The sequence below is a fragment of the Perna viridis genome, chromosome 2, assembly GCF_037379345.1.
Source record: "Perna viridis isolate PV_CMFRI_1.1 ecotype Kerala chromosome 2, ASM3737934v1, whole genome shotgun sequence".
NCBI lineage: Eukaryota > Metazoa > Mollusca > Bivalvia > Mytilida > Mytilidae > Perna > Perna viridis.
Genome location: NC_142446.1, coordinates 60,138,316 through 60,158,166, shown reverse-complemented (window position 1 = coordinate 60,158,166; position 19,851 = coordinate 60,138,316). Strand labels below are relative to the sequence as shown.

The 19,851-nt window shown below is 32.4% G+C and overlaps 1 protein-coding gene across 1 annotated transcript in view; it reads left to right on the top strand.

Annotated features, from left to right (window-relative positions):
- LOC148626297 (uncharacterized) overlaps nucleotides 1–14,059 on the top strand; it is a 76,688-nt gene extending 62,629 nt beyond the window's left edge. Inside the window, exons 19-21 of the mRNA XM_088570180.1 lie at nucleotides 164–295; nucleotides 1,344–1,739; nucleotides 13,724–14,059. Coding sequence (XP_088426306.1) covers nucleotides 164–295; nucleotides 1,344–1,739; nucleotides 13,724–14,019 — 824 coding nt within the window. The 3' untranslated portion in view covers nucleotides 14,020–14,059. The remainder of the gene's footprint in view (nucleotides 1–163; nucleotides 296–1,343; nucleotides 1,740–13,723) is intronic.
- Nucleotides 14,060–19,851: the final 5,792 nt, after the last annotated feature.

Below are 19,851 nucleotides of genomic sequence, written 5' to 3'. Positions count from 1 at the left end.
GAGGCATAAATTACAGGTTAATGTTGTTGTTACTTTGTATGTATAATTTTAGTTACTTTATGTTCTTTGTTGTGTATGTCTGTTTTTCATGTCTGGTCTTTGTCCCTGGATAACATTCTTTTGATTACCGCTATAACCTTGGTTTCCTTGATTACTCTTACAGTACATTGTAAATTTACTGACTGGAGTCATTGGCATAAACCTTATGGGTTTGGTACCAGTGAAAGGTATAGACGCTTATCATTGTCCAGTAAAGAAAATTCTTGTCCTCATCTGAAGGAAACCAGAAGAGTTAGTAAGTGTCTTTTTCTTTTTCAGTTTCAGAATATTCAAACAATTAGTTGTTATATTCATCTCGGAAAAATCCTTTCTATTGATTCTGACGAAGATAAATGTCTTCTGTAAACTTCGATTATTTCAAAATTTTTGTCAATTACACAATTTAGTTTAATATTGCCTTGTTTTACCATTTTACATGAAATGAACAGCAAAGTAGTAGCTTTGTGAAAATATTCATGTTTATGATCAGATGCAAGTCACTCAATACCTGAAGTATGAGGACGAAAAGTTAACTATACTCGAATTCACCTAAGCCCGTTTCCAGTTTTTTTTTTAAATTATCTTGTAAATTACTCATAAGTTCCTTTTAAAAAAAATGCCATTTTATTCATGTCGTTCTGTTCTACAACTTTCATACAATTATTTCTCGTTCTTACCTCCGAGATCGAAATATTTCCATATTTATTTTTTTACGAGAATTGTGCACTGAACGTATGGTTTATCCGCCATCTTGTTTCTATGGATATTTTGAAATGTTCCCTATTACCTCACAATTGAAGAGCTGAAATACCATGATTTCCCGTCATATTTCTGATTCCCTGCCAATTCCATACTATATGTGGTAAGTCTCATATTAGGTACCAGTTGATATATTTTCATTCGGAACTTCGAATTTTTTTCTTTCACTAAAGGTAAAGAGCAGAAATATGGCGGGAAATCATGGTATTTCAGCTCTTCAATTGTGAGGTAATAGGAAACACTTCATAATATCCATAGAAACAAGTTGGCGGATAAACCATTCGTTCAGTGCAAAATTCTCGTAGAAAAAATAAATATGGAAATATTTCGATCTCGGAGGTAAGAACGAGAAATAATTGTATGAGAGTTGTAGTACAGAACGACATGAATAAAATGGCAATTTTTTAAAGGAACTTCTGAGTAATTTACAAGATAATTAACAAAAAATGAAAACAGGCAGAGGTGAATTCGAGTGTAGTCACAGCATCATAGACTAATATTGGTGTCTTAGTATATTTATTATAAAATACATTTTACTATTACAGATATAACAACAGAGATAACATCGGAAAATTTTGGTGCCATGTTTGTCCGCCCGCCAGTTGGACCACGTGATTTAGTATTATTAATTGATGTATCAGGTAGTATAGGAACATTACCCTTTTCTAAGACATGGCAAAGTTTGGCGGAGTTGATAAGTATGTTTTGTCCTTTACCAGATCCACTGGATTCAAATGATAACCCGGATGACTATATGAAATTGTCTGTTATATTATTTTCGCAAGATGTGGAGATATGGCTTAAGCTCGATGGTGTTAATAACATTTTCCAGGCCAAGAAAGCTATAAACAACATTAAAACTGTTAAAGGTTACGGTCAAGGAACTGCGTGCCTCGAAAAAGCGTTCAACGCTGCAAGGAAAATGTTTCTATCTTCTAAAGGTAAGATGTATTATATTACCTCCGCCATACTGTCAATTGAGAGAAATGAACGTTTACATCAGTCAAGTCTGAGAATTAGGCGCTTATCAGTTCATTTTCGTTACTTTTTCAACCATTACAGCAAAACTGAAACGTTTACAAACAAAGCAATGGTGTCTGTCAAAATGATCACAATTTACAAAGGATATGAAGTAATGTATTGTTACAAAGTAGGGTTTAGGTCAGTAGGTTTATAATGAAGATATATTTTTGAGTGTCACTCAGGTTCCTTTTTCTTGTTTGTTCGTGTCCGTCTGAGTGAATGCATGCGCGATATGGACAATTTAAACATAGTTATGTGATTGTATTTGTATTATTGTATTGGGACTATAATGGGAATGTTTTCTAATGGTCAAGACAGAGTTCGTTCTCATTGTTGCATCCCTCGTGTCCAGTCAGTCCCAGGCTGTCGACAAGTCCCCAGCTTTATTTCGTCTATTTATTCATATTTCTCACCTGTCATTTATATTCATATATACTACTAAGGGATATGATTGTTATGGGCTTATTTCCCCGTATTATAAGCTGTAGTAGGTCCCGTCTTCCTTCTTTTCCATCCCGTTATTATATTTTCCCCTCGATGTCAACCATGTTTATATTTGGCAGACCGGAAGTAATTGGTTGGGAGAATATAGACTTCTGTGGGAATGCAGAGATTTCTTAACCAATCATATTGTTTGGAGGCCCACAAGGATAAACCAATGAATGATATTAGCCGAATCCCCACATTCCTGAAAGTGGGCCTAAAATTCCAACAAGTGGGGCAGTTATACATAACTGTGGGCCGGCGTCCTGAAATTAATCCCGGCAGAATTATTCTGAGAGCAGTTAGTACTATTCAGCTCGATTTTGACCACTGAGCGCTACCAGCTCGCCAGGAGAACAACACCCGTGGTATGCCCCTGTATTTTTAGTAGTAAATATTTTTACTACGACCTGACCTTGACATAACCTATAGAAACTAGCAGCCCGTATCATATTTTGGGGGGACCTCCGTTTATATTCTTTAGCGTTCAGTGGTAGGGTTTTAACATTATATATTGTATGTATTAAAATATTGACTCCTGAGAAGTTTAGAAATGTTACTTATAAGTTTAAATTCTGTTGAGTTGTGTATTAAGAACAAGTATATGGTAATACCTTCAAAGGCCACGCTACCAGTGAAATACCACTTTCCTATACACTTGCGCTTGAAATATACCTACACACCCGTGAGGGCGTAACAGTATCATTGATTTTTATAAACACTTTGTCAGAAAATACATAGGGCATCATTTCGCCCTATGAATTTCATCATGGAAATAAGCACATTTTATTGAGATTTCTTCAATTTTCTTCAATTTTGCCATCAATTAAATATTAAAAATTTATTTCTTATTAAGGAATAACATTTGAGATGGTGTATCTATTATGTCATTTTTTATATTTTTATAAGTATAAAATGACTGAAATGACCGTGAAGGAGGGGGTTAAGACTTTCTAATCGTGAACAAATTGACTTTAACGATAGGTATAATTTAGTTTAAACAGATTTTATTGTCAATACAAAAGCGGCAACTAGATCAAGCACAAGTGATAAGAGTTAAACTCTTTCTTTATTATATTCCATTACATGAATTACATAACAACATATTATTATACATTTATAAGTACCCTTTACAGTTTACATGATTTTTCCCTAAACGAAAAGGGGAACATATTGGTTTTGATCAGTTTCTTCTTGTTGTTCTTCTTCCTAATATTATTTATACTACATGAAACAGAATTTTTAACATTTAAGTACATGCTTGTGGACATATAAAATCGTTGTCAATTGGTATGACTCAGCCATGGATAGAAACAATCGAGACAAGCACGCTGCCACGATACCATATAATCGCTTTCTGATTCATTACATATCACTCCAGTCACAGGGACTTGAGGTCATGAGTTTGATCCATTAGATGTGCAAAAATTGTACTGCAATGCTGTTTTAACTACTTTTTTTTACTTTTTACTATTCATTGCCATACACTAAAAAACTACAAGGGAAAAAGGCGGCAATCTTGGATTTCACTACCTACTTCTCTTTGAATACAAAAAAATAGTCAAACCGCTCGCTACATGCCTTTTTTATCTTTAACGACACAGGAATGATCTTTTCTCGTTCATAAATATTGTCTCGGGTCTCCTGGCAGCGTTTTTTTTTACAGTTCTTGTACTAAGTGGAAAGTTTTCATAAATTCCGCCGAAAGCAACGTAACTGACAATTCCGTCATATTCATGCACTGTGCAAGGGACGGCTCCGTTAGTTTTGACGAAAAATACTGCCATACAGTATGTGACAAATTGACATGACTTAAGCGCTACTCGTAACAAATTCCCGAAGCTACTGTCCTGTTTGTGGCATAGGGGTATTAGTTTTGAAATAGCAAATATACCCACTGTGTAGGACATTGCCACGAGACCGTCGATCCGATACATTTATAATGATCATATCAAATTTTGCAATTATGTTTGAAACCTTGGCTGTGTCAAACGTTTAAAGACAAGTCAGTGAATAAGATAAGTCAGGATTGGAAAAACAGAAGTCATTACTTGCTAATGAAAAAAGTTCAATATAATTATGTATCAAGCCGCATTGGTAAATAATGAAAAGTATTTTCTGTTTTGTTGTTGATCTGGTTTTGATGTTGGTTTCTTCAGTAGCAGTCCGCCTAAGAATTATGCAGTAGGTGGTTTATTGATGTCAGACTTTTGAACCAAATTGACTTTCAATCTCTTGGATATAATGGAAAAAGAATAAAAAATATAAAATTATAAATATTTTCACCGTTTCCATTAGCACTCCTTAGCAAACACAAATCTTTGGCCTAAAAATCATAAATCTGTCACTATTTGAATGTAATTTTTTGTGGTGGAAATTTGTCAAACTACATAATTATATTAATGAAATATGCTATGAATTAAACAATTTACAATAAAGTACAAAACAATTTGAATGGTTTAAATCTGGTTACTATAGCAACCAAATTTCTTAATTTTTTACATTATGAATTATGTTAAATTAAGTTTTGTTCTGTCCTATTTTGCCAAGACAAGAAAGAAGATATCCAAATATATGCATGGCAGTAAAGCAGGACCTCTCCACTGAAAAATATCAAAAATAAAAAAAATGTAACCTATCTTTGTTTTTTGCTTATCTGGTCCCGAAATGACACCATGAAGACTTTTTTCTTCTTGATGTTTTTCATACACAATTTGTCCGGACCAAACTTTTTTTGTCTTTTGACATAGACTTCTAATATTTGGTATGTTGGCAAATCCTCTCAGGGCGGAGTGTCGTGTACCAGACTAGGTGACTTTTAATCTTGACCTTCAACCTCAAGGTCAAATAACATACATTTTTTTTAAATACCATAGATAATTTGGTTTGGCCATAATTTTATTTTGTCTTTCTTGATATCTGATCTTTGGCGTGTAAGTATATCACATCAAGGTGAAATGTGGTATTTTGAGTGGATGACCTTTGACCTTGAATCCTCTTTTCAAGGTCAAATTACATACAAAATGTTGGTAAAATTTCAAACAAAACTGTGTCTGGGCCATATTTTTTTTAACTTGAATATCAGATATTTGGTAAGTAAGTAAACCACATCAAGACAAAGTGTAATGTTTTAGAGTGGATGGCCTTTCGAGGTTTACATTTGACCCCATTGTCAAATGACAAATACATACAAACTTTTGGACAAATACCATACAAAGAATGAGGGTCCATAAAGCCTTGTTCTGCCTACTGAAATAATTGGTAAAAAATATCATCAATACGGAAGAAAACTAAATAATGATGTAATTCATATTGTAAATTTTCAATTTTATGCATTTAGTTTGTGATTAAAAAACTAACAATAAAGAAACGAATGCCCAAAAAGGCTATTCTGTCTATTTTCACTCTTCTGCCACTTATTTTATAGTGAGATCCAGCGTAGACCAAAAAAAAGATTGAAACTGAAAATGTGCATTTATTAATTCTTTCTACAGGAAAAGGGAATTTTTGGTTAACTCTGGATCTCTATGTGCATTTAACAAAAGACCTTCAAAAATCACGCTTAAAATCGCTTCAAAAATTACTACAAAATAATAGCAGTACTTGAAGGGGGGTTATGCATTTTTGACAAATTGATGAGGGGGGGGGGTCATGATTTTTTTTTATAGAAAAATCATTTACACATGTACATGTGCATTTATTAATTCTTTCTACAGGAAAAGGGAATTTTTGGTTAACTCTGGATCTCTATGTGCATTTAACAAAAGACCTTCAAAAATCACGCTTAAAATCGCTTCAAAAATTACTACAAAATAATAGCAGTACTTGAAGGGGGGTTATGCATTTTTGACAAATTGATGAGGGGGGGGGTCATGATTTTTTTTTATAGAAAAATCATTTACACATGTACATGTACTTGTGCAATATCTAGAATTTTATACATAATGTCGTGTGCAAGAGTAAGCAAGGGAGCCAATGTTATAGCGGTAATCAAAATAATGTATAAAGCTTTTTATGTTTTCATGTACTAGATGAGGTTATCCTCATGATGAAGGTCTTGTTGTGACCGCTGAAGTTAATATATTTACGCTAAAATAGAGATCGCTTCGTGGCCTATTAAGCGTAAACTGCCCCAAACCAGGTTATATTGTATAACCCGTTCAAATATTGGAAACATTCCTTAAATAACTTTTGATTGTACTATATGTTTCCTATTCTCAATAAATCAATACATACATTGAAATTTCATTTTTAAAAACTGCAGGGGGTTGACTTTTTTTGAGAGAGGGGGTTAAGAATATCTCTGTGTTAGGAAAAGGGGGGGGGTCAGTTATTTTTTCCGGGATCATATTTCAATTTGCCGGCCCACCCCTGGAGATAAATAATGACCGGTCCCTTACTTTGAACCGCATTTACGTGGGATTTTTTCTATGGATTTAATATTTGAATTTTTGAATAATTGTTCTGCGTTATGATTTTCTTTTGCGTGGAACGTAGTACAAAATGAGATGCTTTAGATAAACTCGTAAAAAAGCATTAGTGTATAGAAACTTGTAGCACGCTGTCTAAAGATAACTTTGTTATTAAATTTTGCAATGCATTTTATTCCCTTATGCGATCCGGCAAATTGGAAACGCTGTTATAAGATAAGCGTGAATAAAGCTTTTTACTCGCTCTTGTTTTTATTTTGAAAGTAGAAAAATTAAAAGCCGTTTGCTTTGTTTGCCTGTAAAAAAAAATCCAGGCTCTGGGTATTTATCTATTACAATGATTCAGCACAGTTCTATATAACAAAGTTCTTTCAACAATACTTTCTTTATCCGAAAAAAAATCTTCAATACATATACATTTACAATGTGCACAGTCATATTAAACTTGTCCTAACATGTATTCGTTATTGCAAAGTTAATTTATGCAAAATAATGGTCAATTGTACACAATTTTGGGTGTATAAAATCCTGTTGCTTAAGTTTCTCGTATAGAAAGTAAATGTTCCAACACTTCTTTCGTATTTTGTGTACACCTACACATACGTCAGAAAACATGTAGACACTTAAAATATCTGTATTTATATCAAAACTGTTACATAGGGAAGTACTATGACTATGATGCACCGCTAAGGAGGATCATGGATACATGTACATGTAAATTCTTCACGTCCAGGTGTAAATATCTGTGCTTAACAGCCCTCATGTAGTTTTAGTATTTGTTATGACTGCTAGATTTAATATAATATTCGTGGCAAGCGGTCCTGTCGTGATAATTGTTGTCTGCAGTTCTGCTTTTTGTCGTCTTTTTTAATATTTAATGCAAATTGTAGCGTCTATATTTTATGTGAACGAAGTTGTCTTTTATTTCAGTCACCTCTGTCTATAACGTTTATATTCAATCCATGTCTAGAATATTTTGTTATCCGCCTCTTTGAATTTATTGAAAAAAAAAACAAAACAAACAAAAACAGGCGCGTCCCGGGTGGTGGATTTGATGGGGTGCGACAATACCTTATACATGTAGGTTGTCAGGTTAAATAAACATGGTCTGACCGTGAACCGTCTGAGGTTTATTGGTATGAATATGAATATGAAATTAGTTTTCGAACATATAATTTAACATATGCCAAGCTTTCATGCATTTTAGCGGAGATACGGTTAGCATTGATGTTAATCTTCGGAAACTCTACAAAAGGGGACCCCTTTTATTTTTATCAAAATTGAAGTGCGTCACTTCTGGGCTTCTTAACTTCCCAGTTTCATCCCCATTATTATGACTGATGAATAGCGAAAATTTCGAAAGCGGTAGGATTTAAGCTCCCACATTAATTTACTATTATTCGTAATCATAAACTTTAATGAAAAAAAGTTTCATTTTTATTTTTCTCATTTATATATTTTAAAACTTTGCAAATATTATAAGAACTGTTGGTTTAACTAAAAGTAATGATAAGTTTATCAACAATGATTTGTGCATGTACGTGCTTATTATGTTTCAGCTATTGTACTCGGAAAAGTTTTAACACATCAGGGATCTGTCTGTTTGTCTGTCTATCTGTAGTTAAGCACGAGAAACCTTAGTAACTCTTAACTGGATATGAAGATATATATATATATATATATATATATATATATATATATATATATATATAGTGACTCATGCAGTGTTATATGTGGTTGAGGTAGAAACGGTAACACGTGATTTGTATATTTGCCCCATCTCTCTTGATTCTGTTTTCGGCGAAATATACTCGGAGGCTCGATGATCACCGAATTTTATACAAGTTTGAGTCAAGTAAAGCGCTATTTTATGGAAAGGGAGACAAAAACGATTAATTGCCTAAAGCTTTATGAAATTAAAAGTAAAGATTCTTCATAGGGCTAAGAAAAAATGTCATCATACGTACGCTTCTATGACCAGGTTTTCCCCACATGATGATTTGGGGGTTTTTACGGTCTTGACTATCCTTGTGGATCTGGCACGACCGCTCTTTACGGGGATTCTGTTAGTAATGCCAGTTAGTAGTAGAAAGAAGCGGACCCCAGACTTCAGGATACCTGACCGAAGAACTCAGAGTATAGCCTACTAGCGGCTGGGCTGTTGTGTAGACGCTCTTGTCAACTCCCAGACCCCACGTGGGTCCGAGAGCGATTCCCTACTCTAGCTGTTTGGGAGTACGTCAACGTGTTGAGTGTTTACCCCACGTATTGTTAATATATATATATATATTTTTTTTTTTTTTTAACAGATAGCGTAAAACATAACACTAAGGTGTGATTGTTTTTTTTTACTTTATTCAACATATACTGATTGAATATGCATATAACTTTGTTTATTTCTTTCATAAACAAAATAAATTTTCTCTTTTGATTTTCTTAAAAACAAAGATGAAATAAATTGTTTTAATTTAAAAAATGGAACCATTTTAAGTTTATTAAAAGGAGATAATTGCATTTCTTCTACAGCGCCTTGTGTACCCTCATCCTTGATCATCCTTTTTTTTCTGGGACATACCGTTTTTTTTTGTCTTTTTACTTAGATATCTGATATTTTGTATGTGGGTATATCATTTCAAGGTGAGGCGTTATGTACTACATTGGTTGACATTGAAACTTCATCTTTTACCTTATGGTCAAATAACATACAAAATTTTGACTTCATGTTAATGAGTACAAAGGTCATGTGACTGACTATATAAATTTTTTTTTATAAATATCTGTATATTGACAGAAATTCAAGTAGTCCCAAGAGATATACTTCTTCTGTTAGTTTTTTTTTTCTTCTCTTGACATATATATCATTTCCTCTTTTTGAGCTCAAGCTTTACTGAAATGAACAGATTCTAATCAAGATGTCCCTGGATTACACGCTTTTGATATCCTATGGCAAGCTAAAGTGGACAAAAATGAGTATTATATAATATTAAAAAAAAAAAATTTTTTAATATTACAAATTCATTTTCTAATATTACAAATTAGATTTCTTATATTATAAAAGACTTTTTTAATAATTAAAAAAATCATTTTTATTCAATTGAATTTCTAATATTAAAAAACAATTTTTTAATATTAGAAATTGATTTTCTGATATTAGAAAATGGATTTGTTGTATTTAATTACGATTTTTTTATTTTAGAAAATCATTTTGTAATATTAAAAAATGTGACTGATTTTGCAATATTGCAAAGTGATTTTCTAATATTACAAATTCATTTTCTAATGTTACAAATTCAGTTTGTGATATTACGAAATGTTTCATGTTTTGTAATATTACTAAATCAGAAATTTTTAATATTAGAAAATGAATTTTTAATATTACGGAATGAATTTCTAATGCTAAAAAATATTTTCTGATATTAAAAAATAAGTGTTTTCTAATATTAAAAAATGATTTTTCAATATTACAAATTCATTCTCTAATATTACAAATTAGATTTCTAATATCACAAAACACTTTTTTAATATTAAAAAATCGATTGAATTTCTAATATTAAAAAAACGACTTTTTAAATTAGAAATTGATTTTCTAATATTAGAAAATGGATTTGTCATATTCAATTACGATTTTTTAATATTAGAAAATAGTTTTGTAATATTAAAAATTGCGACCGATTTTGCAATGTAATTTTCTAATATTACAAATTCATTTTCTAAATATTACAAATTCATTTTCTAAATATTACAAATTCATTTTCTAAATATTACAAATTCAATTTGTAATATTACAAAATGTGTGATGTTTTATAGTATTACTAAATCAGGAATTTGTAATATTAGAAAATGAAATTATAAAATAAATTTTTAATAATACAAAATGAATTTCTAATATTAAAAAATCTTTTCTAGTATTAAAAAATCTTTTCTAATATTAAAAAAATGATTTTGTAATATTTAAAAAAATCATTTCCTAATATTACAAATTATTGATTTTTGTCCACTAGAATCTTGTTTCTCTTAATTACTCTTCTAAACATGAACATGTAGAATTTGTTTATGAAACATTTAAAAATTTCTTTAATTTAGTTGTTCCAAACATAATGTAACACAGAGTCAGGTGTCAGAAATAATAAATAAGAAAAAAATGAAAATCAATATCTATAAATATATCACTGTAATATCACAAATGGATGAAAATAACAAATGTTTATTTACTGGCCTGTTACCATACATCTGTCACTTGTAGCTCTCTAGAGACTATGAATAAACCAAACACGGGTAATTTGCAATTACATATTTAGAAACATATGTAATTGCAGAGGACGCTTACCCTACCGGTGCACCTGGTCCATGCTCCCAGTTTTTAGTGGAGTCCGAGTTTCTCATTTACTTTTGTTACTTTGTATGCATGATTTTAGTTACTTTATGTTCTTTGTTGTGTATGTCTGTTTTCCTTGTCTGGTCTTTGTCCCTGGATTACATTCTTTTGATTACCACTATAACCTTGGTTCCCTTGATTACTCTTTATCATGCAGTTGCATTTAAGAATCAATTGCAATATATAAAATGCTAACTTCTTTTATACTAGATAGTATACAAGGTCACATGATCCTTTTATTATTGCCCATAAATGAGGTCAGTACACTGTAGTCAATGAGATGTAACAAATATAGGTTGTAGATACTACTCTTCGCTGGATGCTGATTCACTATCCTTGATGCATCAGTATATTATAACTTTGGTCATATGATTCTACTTTTGATATTTATTTAGGTAATGATACCGGAAGTACTAAATCATAATGTGTTTACCCCGAAAATATTTTTTTTGTCTTATTTGACATTTTAGGATAACTTAATATATTTTACCTATTCAACCACACAAACATGCACATAGGTTCAGACATGAAAAACAATTTATACCTAATTATTAGATAGATATTAGGAATCACAACCCGGTTCACTATGACTTTGCCTTTTTTTTCACTTTAGTAATATCTTTTGATTAGAAAGTTAAGGAAGAACTATCGGAGAACCTGAGTGCATGTTTGTGTCTGTGTTCCCAACTGATTGAATAGGAAAAATATATAAAGAAATATGTCAAATCACACAAAAAACTTTTGGGTAAAAACATCATGATTTAGTACTTCAGGTATGAAACCTCAATAATTTAATTTCAGAAGTGACACGGTTTCTGATTAGTTTAACAATGTCGTCGATCATCTCATAAATCAAATTTTGTAATAAATGTGACGTCATCAAACTTTTTTAGTGATGTAACTCGTTAAAGTTTGATACTTAATATAAATTATGAGGAATGACTGTTATATATTTTCAGTCTGAAATAGATATAAAAAATAGGATTATATAACCGAAGTTGTAATATACTGATGATCAAAGGTAGTGAATCAACATCCAAGCGAAAGTGAAGTATCTGCAACCTATATTTTACATTTCATTGACTACTAGTATGTTTTAGTTTACTTCTGACCTCATGTATGGACAATAATAAGTAGAAGGAACATGTTACCTTGTATACTAGCTTGTATAAAAGTTGTTCACATTTTCTATATTGTAACTGATTCTTATGTGCTACTACGAGATGAAATATGCAATTGTAGATTCCCCATGTTTGGTTTATTCATAGTTGCAAAATTGTTACAATTGATAGATGTATGGAACCAGGTTAGTAAATAAACACTTGTTATTTTTATCCATGAGTAATATTTCTATGGTATATTTATAAATATCGATTTTCTAATGGTTCTTATTTATCAAATCTGGAACCAGACTTCATGTAGAGTAAGTCACAATATATCATGAGCCCTAGCATTTTGAAATTAAAAACAAGAATATATATGTACATTTGTTAATAAACCAATGACTTGAGCTAAAAAATGTAAATAGTCACATGACTGTCTCATTAACCTTAAGCCAAAATTTTGTATTTCATTTGACCGTGAGGTCAAAGGTCAAGTTCACCCACCTTGTACAAGACAATTCGCCTTGGCTGATGTACCCACATTCCAAATATCAGATATCTAGGTGAAAAGTAAAAAGACAAAAAGTTATGGCCCAGACAGAATTTTGTATGTTATTTGATCTTTAAATGAAAGGTAAAGGTCAAAAGTCATCTACTCTACTCTAAAACATTTAACTCTGCCTTGATGTTATATACTTACATACCTAATATCAGATGTCTAAGTAAAAAGACAAAAGAATTATGGCCAGGACAAAATTTTGTTAGGTATTTTGCCAACATTTTGTATGTTATTTGACCCTGAGGTTAAAGGTAAAGGTCAAAGCTCGTCAACTCAGTATGCGACACTCAACACCTGAGAGGATATACCAACATACTAAAATAGTATAGGTCTAAGTCAAAAGACACAAAAATTATGGCCTGGACAAATATTGCATGGGGGTCATTTCGGGTTTAGATGACCAAAAAACAAAGATAGGTTATATATTTTTATCTTTGATATGTTTCAATGGAGAGGTCCTGCCTTCACTGTCATGCTTATATTTGGATAATATCTTCTTATTGTCTTGGCAAAACGGGTCTGAATTTACACATTTCAAAATGTCCAAAATTAAGAATTTTGATTGCTATGGTAATCAGATTTAAACAGATTGTTTTGTACTTATTGTAAACTGTAAACACATTTCATTAATATAATTATGTAATTTGACAAATTTCCACCTTTAGAAAAAAAAATTATATTCAAATTGTGACATTTTTGTGATTTTTAAGCCCAAAATTGGTGGTTGCTAAGGAGTGCTCGTTGCTATGGTAACGGTTAAAATATTTTTTTTTACATTTATTTAATGTTTTTCCTATATATCCAACCAATTGAAAGTCTGTTTGGATCATATATCTGACAACAATAAATACCCACAGTGAAAACCGCTTGATTTTTAAGTGTGCTGCTACATAATGTGTATGGCTTTTAGCTTCAACTTGGAATTACTCACATTTAATCTTCCTGGTTTTAGGTAGGAGAGAGGAACAACATGTTAAGAGGGAAGTTTTGTTGCTAACAGATGGTGTTTATAATTGCGGAAGTGAAAACGATGTAATATCCGCGGCCAAAGAACTTCAATCTATTGCAGATATTTATGGCATGATGATCGGAATTTCCTCAGAGGATGATAAAACCAAACTTTCAAAGATTATAACAGAACCGCGGAAAAACCACTTGTTTGCCCTTAGTGATCTTGAACAGATTTCAAGACTCGTTTCCGATTTGAGAACTCTTATTAGCAGAGATAGATTAAAATGTGGTCTTTAAATCTAATACATTTCAAATCAAATAAAGTTCTGCTTTTGTAGCTATTTGTTTGATTTTCTGGTTCGTTGAAATAAAAGTCTCATGGTTCTTCAAATAGGATCTAGGACGCACACATTAACCTTCTGAAACATTTGCATACTTCGCAGACGTCACGCGCGATGTTCGTACCTCCGAGCGTAACTGACGTCAAACAATTTTTCCGTTAATTTCATGGAGTGACAGGTTTTTTTTAATGTATATTAACTGTGACATTTAAAAACTTTATAAAAGAGGCATTCTTTGCTTCTTCTAAATCAACTAGACATGAAAAAAAATCGTTTTCTGTTCTAAAATGATGCATCAAATGTTCTATTTAAATAACACTATAACAAATGAAAAAGATAGCGCCTACATCCTTCATTTCGTGCATTATAAAGCTAGAACATCGTTAATTTCTAGCAGATAATTTGACAGTCTTTGTGGATATAAAGCACTAAAATCCTCAAAAGTCTTTCGTAACACATTGTTAACCAATCAATTTCACGATATGAGTGACGCTGACCATCAGCAGACTGTTACTATACTTGGTTTAATAATCGTTTTCTTGCTAACATATAATATACTCAATACTGTCAGACCCGGTTTGCACTCATATGTGATATATGTAATATATGAAGGCCTGGGGGGTTTCTTAAAGCCCTTGGCTATCATTCAAGGTCTCTCACGGCCGGTGTTATGCATCGAACCGTTCATACAGTCCCCAGGCATAGCCAGGCATGGGTCATGGTGTGTTCGGGGAATTTAGTAATTAGTTGTCATGTGACCAGGTTCATTCATCAAATGCATATCACATGATTTCATGTCGAAGGCCGAAAAAATAATAATGTTTCCGATCACCATTCTAAAATTTTATAGGGTCGATAGGTAGAGATTTATTTTTATTTTCATTTAAGTTTTAAAATGAAATAAGTTTGACACCAAACTCAGAATTCAAAGAAAACCAAATCTGCAAGTTCACACTACACATAATAACTTGAAATCTCTTCCAACAATTATAATAAAATTTAATTTATTGTTTTGTTTTGTTTTTGTTTTTGTTTTTTTTGTTGTTTTTTGTTGTTTTTTTTTTTACTTAGAACAATATGCAGTCGTATAATGATTTGTTAATGTAATGAATAAATATTTCACCAGTAGGCAAATCTTGAGACGTGCAGGGCCAAACCATAGATTCGCTTTAATAATTACTTGTACAGATATCAATCGGTTTTCTCACGATCCTGGGTATCAAGGGTTATTCAAGGCCATATTGCCAATTTCCGGAAACCCCTTATTTCCACTGAGCGTGTCATCTATTCTGGGTAGGGGCTGACGTTCATATTGAGTAATACTAGTAGTATGAGGCGTGGAATTAGCCACAATAATCATTATTTAAGAAGGTGCATGCTATTTATGAAGATCCTTAATTATTTATGGACCTCCACAATTCGATTTCAGGGCCTCCTCAATTATTGCTGGATCTTCACAATGCAATTTCAGGAAATCAAATATTTCAGGGTCTCCACAATTCCTATCAAATATTTCTGGATGTCCCGAAATCGATTTGTGGAGGTCCAAAAAAAATTTAAGACCCTTCTGAAATAAAACAATTACCTATGCATGTCCTGAAATAGTTCAAGAGGTTCCAAATTCGAAATGTGGAGGTCCATAAATAATTAATGACCTCCTTAAATAATGATAATTTTGACTAATTCCGCGCACCTTATAAAATTCATTCATTCATTCTTTAATTCCTCAAAATAGAGATTACATGAATTACAATTACATAATTACAAATTAATTAAGACACAAATAGGAAATATTAAATAATAATAATAATGAATTGTATTACTAATTCATATCTATATACAAGTAAAGTGAGCAAGATATGTTCGTGTACTGGTGGCATTACATGCATTAGCTACAAAAATGTATTCCAACAACGTAAGCATCTTAAATATTCGCCTGTTGACTTTACAATATGGATGTGGCAGAGTCGTCTGAATTCATCTATATCGGAATCACAGTGGAAGTTTTTCTACCGAGGAGAATTCGGACAAGCGATTCATCATCATACTCGCTTAGTTCTACGTACAGCTCTAGGGGAAAATGTTCAATTATAAGGTCCATCCAAACATTAAACAACTCTAAGGAACTTGTACAGTTTTTGGTAGCATGGACAAGCATATCGGTGAATATTTGATCACATAATTTACATGATTGTTCGATTAGGTTTGGTACAGAGGAAATATAATTAGCAATAATGTGAGCGGTACGCAAATCAAAGCAGTTTGTAGGGTACTTCCAGATGTCAGCAACAGCAATGGAATTGTGGATTTCTCTGAATCGACTAAAGCCACTATTTGAGTTTATACGTGTTTTCCAGTCATTATCATGTTTTGTATGAACCGCATTTACCACCATGTGTTTCCATTGTAATTTACCAGGAAAGTCACCGTCTCTGATAAAGATCGCAAGGGACTTGTACATGTTATATTTGATTAAGATATCTAAAATATCTGGGATAAAGCCTATGCGATTTCGATTGTCTGTTAATCATGTAAAAAGTCTGTGTAGGAAGATAGTTTTCGCCAAGCAGCTATTACCCAACTTGCAAAGTTTGCCGAAAAAATGAAGTTTGCGTTTTTCGATTTCACTTGTTATGCTGCGTAACCCAACCATACTTTCTGTTGAAATCTATTTAGAAGTGCTAGCTCGGTATTCGTTAAATTGTTCCACACTTCACAGCCGTATAGAACGGTGGGTATAACAACAGATCTGTATAATATGTTTAATTTTATAAGCACTGACGGATTTGTATTTCCACATCTGATATTGGCAATTGCAAAATAAGTGCTTCTACCTTTCCTACAAACGATCGTTGTCCTTGAGAGAGACTTAAATTTACCATTTAGTTCAATCCCTAAATGCACATGGCTTTCTAAAATTGGAATTATTTTCTGGCTAACTGTCCAGTTTAAGGCTGATTTTACGAACGATTTAGAAAATTGTATCACACACGATTTCTTGCCATTGAACTGAAACCGCCACTTATTCGCATAGTCGGTGCACACATCAAGCATTCGTTGTAATGCTTTAGGTATTGTAGCAATGCATGTAATATCGTCAGCAAGCGAAGGGGCACAACATTTTATGCTATTTACACCTGTTACCTGATTAGAATTACACAGCCCATTGATTAAATCATTAATAAACACAATTGTTTTTTATTCTGTTGTATTACTGCTCTTGTCTTGAATGACCAGTCTTATTCACAAAATCCTCACTTTTTCTATTCCTACCAAATCGTATTTTATTTCACCAAAGGCCTTGCCTTTAATTAATATCATTTTGCCCTGAATTTCGGTGGTTTCTTTTATTTAGACTTTACAAAAAGAATCCGCTCCCTTGTAAAACTGTGCTAGAGATAAAATCGGGTTTTTTTTATTCTTAAACAGCATTAACTGAAAAAAATATCAACAGTAAATCATCAGATCAGTGATCGACATCAAATACGGAACTGTAAGGACTAACGAATCTGAAAATTAATGTATGTATATATTAGATTTGGCCAACATAAATTCAAATCTGTCTTTTTTGAAAATTATATCAAAAACTGGAAAACATAATCAAAACCGTTTTTACCATAACATGTAATCTGATGTTAAAATTTTTTACATTACATTTTCCGATTTGTTTTTGTTTGGAGGATTTCATTCAGCATGTTCACAAAAGGTTTTTATATACCATTGACTGTACTTCAAATGCCAAGTCTAAAGAATAATCTTAAAATGTCGCATTAGTTTTTACAATTTCTGAATTTCTTGGGTAATCAATCGAAAATACAGAAGATAAATTTTATTATTTTACACTTCGCAGAAATGCCTTAGTAAAACTATTTCAAATTTCGTCAAGTTAAGTCGAACGGTTACAAAGAAAAATCATAAATGCTCACATTTCGTTACCCAACCGAGCCTTTGATGTTGACCTTTGACCCCGAATTTTCGAAAACTTTAAACGAAGCTCCTTTTAAAATGATACCAAATTCAGTCGTGTGGTATTTGGTCCATGTATTTATAAATTTGTTCCCGTACAATTTGACATGTTTAGTTTTTGAATTAGGATATCAGGTCAAATTAAGGAAATGTTTTAAAAAAATGGAAATTTAAAGTTCTTTGAATTAACAGTTTCATTCTGCGTCACCTTTCTGAGGTGTCTTATGCTTCCACTTTCTTGAAATTTCTTTCACTGTCCTAGGAACGCACCTTCGTTGCATATGCCCTACTCCTCCTTCATATACATATATAACAGGTACAACCTTGGTCAATGTTACATTCTGTTCCTGTGCATTTTGACACATAAAAATGAATTTCATCGGGCTCAAATCTCTACCTTGTACATATAGTTTATACAAGAAGAAACATTTTCTTTCATTATTTTTCAATTTAAGAATCTTTTTGAAATTTATTAGGTAGCCCTTAAAAGGCCCTCATTCTCTCCTCGGTGTCTGCGACTCTCTGACTGAATGAATGTCCTTTTGGCATCTAAGTAAATATCTCTTCTTGGCATATATGGCACGAAAGCTGGCAGTGCACCAGTCCGAGCTAGTTGACTTCCCTCAAAAGTATACAGATACCAGCATCTAGGAGTTTATCAATTCATGCAGTGTCTAGGCACAGTGTTCCTTTTATACCACGGATTGAAATTACACTGGGAATTTTAACCAATCATAATAACTGTTCTATTATGTAGTTATAGCTTAATATTCTGTGTCAAATATTTAATGACAGTCAACCCTGAACCGTGTTAAGCTGAATGTCGCGTCTATATTTTCCCCTAATGGTAAGGGTTCGACCGCTGCGGTCGTGCCAAGCTGCACCCTGCTCAACATTGTTTTTGTAATCAAATACAATTCAAATTTCAATTTGCAAGTAGTTCTGTTTTTTTAACACTTCCATTCTGGTCAAAATCTTATCCTGTGTCAAACATTTAATCACAATCAAAATTAGAGCTGCTTCAAATCTTGCATTTTGTGTCCATTTTGCCCCATCTCTTCCGTATGCGACCTCTGCTGTGCATCAAAAAGTATTTTACAGCACAATAATCTAAATGTATGCATGTACAGTTTCAATTTTTTTTATTTAACCACACTTTAATGTACAGTCCTAATACATCAATAACAAAATAGTTTGTCATTTTCCAACGAATTCAAAGGGGACTATAGGTTTATGTTCCGTCTTACATGTAACCCTCAAGCCTATTCTATGAAAATATTGACTTTGATACTTGCTATGAACATGTACGCTTAGTGTAGTACTTGTGTGTGTGCGTTGTCCATATTAAACACTTGGCTTTAGTGCGGTAACTTGAATTTGTTTAATTATGGTTCCCTACCAATAAAAGGCAAGTCGGTATTGGTTTTGAGTGTTATGGCCCCAACCGTTAAGTAATCAGGGACCAAAGGCAAATGGGACAAAAACCAGCATTTCACACTATTTCACTATATAACTCAGTTATAATTGTATGGTTCTCAAATCTTTTACTACAATATTTCACACTGGGGAAAAAATGGGGGGGGGGGTGTTATAATTTGAACCGTTTAGTGGATTGAAAAGAGCCAAAAACAAGTATTTTTCTGGTCCCAAACTATAGTTGTAATTGTTAAGAGAATGGGACAATAAACAAGCATTTTATAAAACATTACTAAATATGATATAACTTAAGTATTCGTGTATGTATGTCTATAAAATATTATCCCAATGTTCCATACCATCAAAGTCAGGCTTTGGGATATTTTCTTGGGGTTTGGTAACCATA